Here is a 9877-nt window from a genome sequence, read left to right as displayed (position 1 = left end):
TGAAATTAGCAAGGGTTTAGATAGAAAATCTGTTTGAATCTCATAATGTGTTGTAAAAGTGGGGCGTTGAGGAAGAAACATCGCATACCTGAAATTTACTGCTCGGCCTTGCTTGGGAACGGCAGAAGCAAGAGGAAGATGCGGGCGGGAGGGACTTTGGTTGCTGAAGAAGAAAATCAGTTTTAAGGGGAGGATGCAGGGAGTTGATGAAGAAAATTGTGAATTTGAAGTTGGAAAATGCGGGATACGGACATGCATGTGATGATGATGCAGAAGACTGAAGTTGATGGATGAAGAAGAAGGCAGTTGAAGAAGATTCAACTTCCTGATAGTCCGGCTCGCACTGCCTGCTGATGATCTAAAAACAGAAACCAAATTAGGTCAAAAAATGGTTATATATTTAACCCAAAAGGTTGTGGGGTATAAATAAAGCAATATCATTTTGGGGCTGTTTTAATGAAACAAAACACCTTTTTTTGGGGGGGGGACAAAATGGCCTGATTTTTTTCTTTAGCCCAATTGCTCATTTAGAGGAAAAAAAGTTTAATTTGAATAGCATATTAAAGAAAAAAAAAAAAAGAACTGTACTGGCCAAAATCTGTTTGATTTATTTATATGACCCGGGCCTGATCTATGGGGATGTTTTTTTTTTCCCACTGGACCCAACACTTTGGGTAAATGAATGACCAAAAATATTGGGTCAACCTTTAAGGCGCGGTTATTCTTTTGACAGCCACCCACGCAAAAAAAAAAAAAAAAGTCACACAAAGAACACAAACGTATTCATGGCAAAAAGTTGGGTTGAATGAATAAACCAAACAAACTTTTTTTCCCCCCCTTTGGAGTGTGTATGGGGGGGTGGGCAAACCTTTTTAGAGGGTGAAAAACCCATTTAAGATGTGTCTTTTGTCTCAGTGTTATGACATATTTAGAGTACAGGAAGTTGGAGGCGGAGTATGCAGGTAGCTGAAAGACCCGCCTACCAGTCTTCATTTACCTTCTCACACCTTCAAGCGCAAGCTTCGTTATTCGACTTCCTGTATCTTCTCATGCCAAATTTCTGGACTGTCCTCTTTGTACCTGCAGTTCATTCAATTATTTTATCATTTTCTTCAGCTTCCTTGATCTGATTTAACTGCATGTATTTTCTAGAGAAATGGTTCCCAAGATTTTTTCAAAGATGAACCCCCTGTGAAATATTTTTTCAGCCAACGTAGCACCTTTTTTTGACGGGAAAAAAATCTGCCAGCTGTGCCCAATTTATTAAATAGTTATTAAATTCTGGAACTATATTTTTAATGGTGCATCCAAGCACATTTTATTCAGAAACTCAAGAAGCTAAATCATGCAAATATCATTCGCTTCATTCCATCACCTATAAAAATACATAAGCATACACAACTTAAAGAAATACATACATTCATACATACAACCTTTTTGAAAACAAGTTACTGACAATTGAGCAATAGGTTGCTCCATGTTCCAATAAGTTTGTTCATAATTTGAAAAGAAAATGTACATTTCCTGTCATCACGAAAGAATGAAATAAAAGTTTGTGATTCCAAACCATATTAAAATGTTACATACCCCCTCAAGTGCCTTCACGCATCCCCATTTGAGAACCTATAGGAAATGGATGGATGAATGTTCTATTAGGTGCAGATAGATGGTTACCCCTCAGGAGAGAAAAAGAGTTTTAGAAAAAAAAATTAATAACCCTGCGTGCCATGTTAGCGGGGAAAAAAGTGGCGATATCACGAAGATCCCTGCACCACTCAGGGCTGCTTCATTTCTAAGTGATCGCTGCCGCACCGATTTTTTTTCCCTTAATTTTTATGGAGTGACAAGGGAATCAAATGTGTGTGATGTTCTCGTTGGATAGAAGAGAAAGCCCCCACAGGCTTGTTGTTGCTGCTGTCTCCCGCTATTTATTTGCATGCTATTTTTTTTTCTCCATTCAAGCCTTATCCCGTGTGCTCTGAGGTGGCTCCGTCTTGGAGGCTGGAGCCATGCAGGTATAATTCTCCCTGCGCTCACTAACTCATCTTGAATTATTGAAGTGTTATTTCCGGCCTGACAACAAGCGCTTGGAAGGATGAGAAGACCACAGGTGAGCGAGGTTTATGTTATTATTGTGTTATCACACTTACATCTGTGTGGGCAGATTCGAATTAAAACCCTCAGAGTTTGTATGTGTGTGTATGTGCAAAATAACAAATACTGAAAAAAAAAATCAATTTGATAAAATAGAGCCTAAAAATGGAGTGAAATGATTTTCTTGAATGGAACATTTAAGTTCATAGTACATATAAAAAAATAAAACATCTAGTGTGAGATAAAGATATTATATATAATAGGGTAAAAATAGAAAGTCATATATTCCTGTTTTGTATCATTATCCTGCAGGAAATTAGGCCATTTGAAATGACGTGTGACCTGCAAGAGGAGATCTTCGCCTCTAAACTGTTGAGACAAAAAAAAATCATTTAACAAAAATACCTTTTGAGAGAAATCTTTTAAATATTTTCGGGTAAACAAGAGAATTAAAATAATGGCTTTAAAAAAAAGCCGCCTAATTATGCATGATTGTCATGTACTTTATTGTGCTATAAATTTCAATTTTAAAACTGGGTGGTGGGGGGCAACTGCGAAATGAATTCCTCATTAAAATATCTACCCTGTAGACATAATTCTTTTATATTTTTAAATCCGCTGCTATTCGTTTATTAATATTTTTTGGACATATATAAAGGAGCAGAGAAGGTAGCACACACTCCAACCAACAATTTACCCCACAAGTCCGAGCTGATAAGTGTAATAATTGCGAAGTTGTGAATCGGCTGGCTGCCCTTGGGAGGGTCTTTTGAAGTGAAAAGAGGGGGGAAATGGGGAAAAGGAAGGGGGGGGGGGGGGTGAGGAAAGTAATTAATTTCACCGAGCACGATTAGAAACACTTCAGACCTCCTCAGTGGCTCAATATTGACGCCAAATATGACAATATTTAAAATTGGGTTAGCATTTAAGAAAGGGAAAAGGTGTGTGTGTGTGTGTGTGAATGGGGGGGGGGGGGGGGGGGTAAGGGCAGGTGAGGCCATGCGAAGTGAACAGATTTGCCGTGCGTCACGGACCATAGGAATAAAAAACGGACGCTTTTATTTGAGGATAAAGTGATCGTCTATTTAAAACATCGGATGGGAATTTAGACAGAAGAAAAGAGAGGAGGGGGGAGGAAAAAAAAGGAGTCGATCGAGCGCTGGTGGCGTTCCAATGCGCATGCGCCATCGGCCACTTTCACTACCTGCCACACATGCAGTATTTCACACGGGGCCACGCAGACTTGTCATCCACTTGCGTGCGCGCTGCACTTGATGCCGGATGACACCCGGAGGACAACCACACAAGACCGCGTGGTTTTTTTTCCAGCTCACTCTTGAGGATGAATAGGAGAATACAGCACTTTTAAGGAGTTCTCTTTTTTTCTTTTTTTTTGCGCAGAAAATCATCGCGGTTGGGATGAAGAATTAAAGTGTCAAGTAAGTAAACGGCGTTGATTGTCCAGAGCGAGTGCATGTATTTAAGTGCGCGCATGTGCTCATTCCTGCAACAGAGTTATCGCAAAGTATGTCCAAACCGATGGATCACGTCAAACGCCCGATGAACGCCTTCATGGTGTGGTCCAGAGCCCAACGACGGAAAATGGCTCAGGAGAACCCCAAAATGCACAACTCGGAGATCAGCAAGCGTCTGGGCGCCGAGTGGAAACTTCTGACCGAGTCTGAGAAGAGGCCCTTCATCGACGAAGCCAAGCGTCTGCGGGCCATGCACATGAAGGAGCACCCCGACTACAAGTACCGGCCCCGGCGGAAGCCCAAAACCCTGATGAAAAAGGACAAGTTTTCCTTCCCGGTGCCCTACAACCTGGGCGAGCACGACGCGCTCAAAGTCAGCGGCCTCTCCGCAGGAGCGCTGCCGGAGAGCATCATCGGCAACCCGGACAAGGCGGCGGCGGCTGCGGCGGCCGCGGCGGCCCGGGTCTTCTTCAACCCGTCCATGTCCACGAACCCTTACTCCTTTTTCGACCTGGGCTCTAAGATGAGCGAGCTCTCGCCGCACTCGTTCCCCTACGCGTCCCCGCTGGGCTACCCGCCCAGCGCCGCCAGTGCTTTCGCCGGGACCGGCGGCGCCGGCGTGGGCGGCGCCGGGACGCACACCCACTCGCACCCGTCCCCCGGGAACCCGGGCTACATGATCCCTTGCAACTGCACGGCCTGGCCCTCCAGCGGACTCCAGCCGCCCCTCGCCTACATCCTGCTCCCCGGGATGGGGAAGCCGCAGCTCGAACCTTACCCCGCCTACGCAGCGGCGTTATGATCCGGCCCGGGCCACGATTCGCAACCAACTCTTGCTTTGATTGATGCATGCGCAAACATGAACACGTGATGACGTTTGCATATATGGATGATTGCCTTTATTTAAGGTCTCCGTGAGAACTCGCCAAACTTTTGCCAATTACCCGCGAAAGGGGGGGGGCGGCGGCATCATTTGCACCTGTTGGAGCCGGAACTGCCGTGGGTCCACCGTGGGAGGATTGTGAGGCCCCCGCAAAACAAAACAAAACAAAACAAAACAAACAAAAAATACATGTATAAAATAAGTCAATTTATTTAGTGTTCTGAGGCACCCACGCAGGGACATGTCATCATCGCATCATGTGTACATTTTAGGGCAGGGGTGGGGAACCTTTGCAGTTTTTACAAAGTCCCACAAGGCGATACTAAATGTAGAATTAAATACAATGGAACAAATGTTTATGATTCTATACCATGCGCAGTTTTCGGACTTTTTATAACCGTTCCTTTTTTTGTTTTGCGAATTGCATGGCCGGCCTGATCCAATGCTGCCATGCATGGGCCTTGGATTCCCCGCCCCTGATTTTGAGTTTTTAAACCCTTTTCTAGATGTCTGTAATATTTATTGTTTTAGTGGAATTTATGGTGCAGCAAATAAAAAGAACAAGACTGAATTTTGCACATGGGACGTTTTAAGAGGATGTAATTTATTTCATCCCACTTCTGACATCAAAAGCACACCGTCCCGGGAAAAATATCGTTCCTCTTGTCACGATTACAAGAAAACCGTTATTTAAATAACTAACTAATGGAATACGTGGTTTGTGTTTTAATGCATGTAGAGAAACGGAACACGGAAAAAAACATAATTAACAATAAAACCAACTAGGATTACAAGGTAACCGGATTACAATTTTTGACATGCTGAACTTTTTTTTCAGCTCAAGTGTAAAATACCCCCTAAAATGGCCGTTTTTCGGTGTCATTGAGGGTATATTTAAAGTGCATGCACCCCCGAATGATATGAATTAAAAGGGGACATGCACAACCTGCCGTTCGCTGTGTCCTCAAATAAGTGTTTGTGTGTGTGGAAATTCAATCCATGCAGCCCCCCCCTTACGATGGGAGATGAATTCATAAGGATCGGTGCGATTATGCAAAACTAATTTGGACAGTCCAGGGATAATTATCTCCGTCGCGGTTAATTAAATCATTTGAATGGAGCTCAGCGTTTGCAACACCCGTGGAACTTCCTCCTTGGGGGACAGCCCACCCATTCCAACCAAAAAAAAAAGTGCATGTATTGTGACCTCGTGATGCGTTTAAAAAACACAATTGTATTCAATAACATTTCAATTTTTATTCAAGGTTGGAATCGAATTGAACCGCACTATCGTTTAAGGTAATTGTTCAAATTATTTCCGTTACTTTTGCATAAATTGCGTCCAAATCCTTCTCTCCCTCTCTTTTTTTTTTTAGTCTTTTCGTGATATTTTATCGCAAGGAGAGGAAACGTAAAAGCCCCCTTTCTTCCCCCCTTTCTCTTTTCTGTGGGAGCGTTTAGACGGTCGAGGAGGTTTTGTTTGCGCACAAAACCCGGGTTGGGAGGTTTTGTGCGAGCCTTGTTTGTTGAAGTGGAGCTCGGAGAAAAGCGGCCGCTCTCGCTCATTGTGATGAAAGCAATCAGTGGTATTTGGAAAACTGTTAGCATTGTGCACTTCTTCTGTGTCCATTGTGCGGGATTCCTTTTCACAAGGTTTTTGCCCCCTCCCCTCCTCCCCCCTCTCAAGCGATCCAGCTGGACCGAGTGAATAGCGGTGCAATGTGTACTCGCTTTGTCCCCGCAAGCCCTTCAAGTAGACCACACTGAATGGAGTGAGTTGACACTGCATGACAGTGAAACAACATAATAAAAAATACATGAGCGCGTGAATAGGAGCGGGCGCATAAATAAATAAAATGGGTGGCCAAAACTGGATAAACTGAATGACAAAACGGTGAAAGAAGATGGGGGGGACAAAAAGATATTTAACACGCCAGATTAGCATTAGAATGCCATCTACAAAGCAGAACAATTGATGAATGGGTTTACCGGCCAAGAAAGAAATGGACTAAATGCCTTTTGAATAGATGGCCTATGTTTTCTGTGTCTAAGACGGGCCTTGAATGGGGAAAGGTGGAGATGCAACTATGGAAAGAAGTGGCAGAAGAAAAGGCCTTCCTATTAAAATGTTTTCCAGCCTTGGCTCCAAGGTCTGCGGTGAATAAGCGGGCAGGTGGGGGGTGGGGGTGGAGGGGGAGGCGATCTGCATCCCACCACATGAGAACGTTATTGTCAATGAAAGGAGAAAAATGTTGACATTTTTTTTCTTGGTTGCAAGACTGAAGAAATGTGACGCTACTGAGCAAAGTTAAGCATAGTCTAGAACAGGGTTGTCCAAAGTACGGTCTGGGGGCTATTTAAGAAAACTACATTTTGACATGGCCTGCAATGCTACCTGAGAAAGTAAAAAAAAAAAAATCGAATTTGCCTCATTTTATTAACAAAAAGCCTTGACGTAGCAATGTTCTTGCAAATTCCTTGCTTGATTTATTGATTTCTACAGTTATAAATTAGTCAAACTACAAAAAAAAAAAAAAAAAATGTTGCCCTTACGTGGGGGGAAAGTCACAAAAGATTGTGTTCAAGTCCAAACTCCACGCATTCCAGGAGTTTTCCTGGATCATTCACAGCTTCATTGTGGCGGCCATCTTGACCGTTTCCTTATCTTTCAAACGGATCGCACTCAGCTTTGGAAAGAGAGAGAGACACACCACAAAGAGGTGGGACCATAATTTGCTCCTGGAAGAGAAGTTCAACTCAGCTAGGAACTGTCAGATGCTCGCGGAATTGTGAGCAGGCGTGTCGCCATTTCAGCCACAAATTGTCCTGCCACAATTATCGCCTCTTCTCACGCACTGAACAAAGCAAACAGCAGGAGCTCATTGTCGATGTACTAGTTGATCGCCCGGCACTCACTTCAATGGAAACATCTCATTTGGATTTAAAATATGTTTTTTTTGTGATGACCAGTCTTGGAACTTTTCTGACACACTTCATTTGTCCTCATAAGTCTTTCCATTAGGAAAATAAAGCTTACATATTACAGGAATTAAGTTGTATTCTATTATTTTTTTAAGAACTACAAAAGATTTGTTACGCTATATGAAGAGAGTACACACACACACACACACAAAAAAAGTAAGCACCATTTACCATAAGCCTGATTCAAAAAGTAGGAAGGGAATGAGAAATAAGTAATGAAGTTCCAACAGAAGGATTAAAACATTCATTATATAAAGCATACAGTTTTCAGAGAATATGGGAAAAGGGAAAACGTTGCAACTGCAAAAAGAATCATATGTTGTTTTTTTAGATAAACCCCTAAGTAAATAAGGAGAGTAAAATTGTGATGTTATGAGAATAATACATATATAAATGATAAAAATTAAGTCCTATTTTTGGTATGACAAAATGCAACAAAGAAAAACTTTTGAAGCTCGAGGAATAGAATCACAATGTAAAAAAAAGGCATCTTTTGTGCAGAGAAATATCAGTAGTTGCTATGTCATGAGAATCAAGTCATACTGTTATGGGAGCTAAATTGCATTGATGAATGAAAAAAAAGAAGTGAGATAGGAGAAAGTCGTTCAAATGAAAAGAAAATTGCCAAAAATGGTCAATGGTTTGTATAGGTTGCCAGAATAAAGTCACAATGGTAAACACAAAATTCATGATACAAATGCTATAAATAGAATGTTAAAAACAATTCTCATGATGACAAAAGTCATATTAGGATGAAAAATAATGTTGGAAGAAAGTATATTGGAAAAAAAATCATGTAAAACATGATTTCCATAATCAAATTGAATGAGTTATTTTAGAAAAAGTCAAGGTAACTTATTGAGTGGGAAATTTATGAACCCAAAAAGTCAAAGTCATGTGAGGAAAAAATTACAAGAAAAGTCATAATATTGACTATTAATAGATTTTTTTTTGCACAGATGTCAAATGTGATGTGAGAAAATCACGAGAAACATATCGCGCTATAGAATGGAAGTTACAATTTTATGGAATTTGATCATCAAAACGCAACGATAAAATAGTATTTTATGAGGGGGGGGGGGGGGGGGGTAAGAATGCTACAAGATATTCTTCTCCAGAAAAGACAATCAATAAGTAAGGCAGCAAACATTAAGATGGATTACAGTGATAATTCAAATATTCAAGTACAACTTGATAACATTCTCATTGGGCTTCAATACAGGGTTTCATTTTACATCTACGAGAATTTAAATCTCAATGTTACCTTTTTCCTGTAATTTTTTTTCAATAACTCAGTGGCACTGGAGAAAAAGGCACAGTCAAAACAATTTTGACATCATGATTTTTTTTCTCACCTTGAGCCCTATCAGAATCCTTTTGGATCTCCTTTTCTTTCTTTGTTAGCACGGTAAAAATAAACGGTTGGATAGGAATGAATTTCCTTAGCACATTCTGTGTGTGCGTGTGTGTGTGTGCGTGTGTGTGTTTGTGTGTGTGTGAATGGGGATATGGCCCTGACGTGAAGATGCTGAACATTGGAGGAACTCAAGTGGTTGCGCTATAGCGCATGAAATGATTGACTTTTACTATTGAAACAACGTTTTTTCTGCCTGACCTTACAGCAATGAGTGCATTTGCTTTTCTTGCGTAGGGGAGGGAGTCAAGGTTGCATTAGGGGTTTGGGGGGGGGGGGGGTACATTCAATCAAGCCATTTGAGAAAGAGGAGTGTTAATTTTATTATGCCGGATATATGGCATTTAATTCATGAAAAACCAGTTAAAACACTGAAAGTGATTCATTTCATTTTTGTTCTCGTTCAAATTACGAAGCAATGAGCCATCTTTAAAATTTTATTTTCAAATTAATAATGCCCAGTTTTGACTATCAAATATTTAGAAAAAAAATGTTACCATCAAGCTCGATGAAAAAGGCAAGAAATCAACAGCAGCTGTCCAATTTAATCAAATAATAGACCTGATCGATTCTAAACAATTCATACCCAAAAACTGTAATAAATGAGTAATCATTTGGATTCATCGCTTAACTTCAAATTGTCCTAATTCTGATTTCAACCTCTCACTAGTAAATATTCAGATTTCTGCGGTCCTTCATGAAACTAATTTAAGTTGAAATAAAAAATAATCATACGCCTGAACCAGTAATTGAATACGTTTGAAAAAGCTTGACATTAATGACAAAACACTACCAAATAATCAACAATAATTGCAATGTAAACAGCAAGGGAAATTTGTTTTTCTAATACTCTGGTGCAAAAAAAACAAAAAACGCCTGTTTGAATAATTGATTCTAAAATATTTGAGTGCTCATATATATCTGAGATGCAGCCTATTAACTTATGTCCTTTGTTGTGTCCATTTTGTCTCTGCACGCCAGAAAAGTCAATTAATTGCATCCCAACCACACATTTGATACATCATTGAA

At 40.7% G+C, this 9877-nt stretch overlaps 1 protein-coding gene across 1 annotated transcript; it reads left to right on the top strand.

Annotated features, from left to right (window-relative positions):
• The first annotated feature begins 3300 nt into the window (after positions 1-3300).
• On the top strand, positions 3301-7501 carry sox21b (SRY-box transcription factor 21b). The gene is made up of 2 exons (XM_088415760.1): positions 3301-3533; positions 3608-7501. Exon 2 carries the CDS (start codon positions 3622-3624, stop codon positions 4369-4371), a length of 750 nt encoding a protein of 249 aa, XP_088271886.1. The 5' UTR covers positions 3301-3533; positions 3608-3621; the 3' UTR covers positions 4372-7501.
• Positions 7502-9877: the final 2376 nt, after the last annotated feature.

Source organism: Hippichthys cyanospilos, chromosome 5 (assembly GCF_059441005.1).
Source record: "Hippichthys cyanospilos isolate Australia breed blue-spotted pipefish chromosome 5, RoL_Hcya_1.0, whole genome shotgun sequence".
Taxonomy (NCBI): domain Eukaryota; kingdom Metazoa; phylum Chordata; class Actinopteri; order Syngnathiformes; family Syngnathidae; genus Hippichthys; species Hippichthys cyanospilos.
Note: the sequence above shows the minus strand (reverse complement) of the source record. Positions and strands in the feature narration are given on the sequence as shown.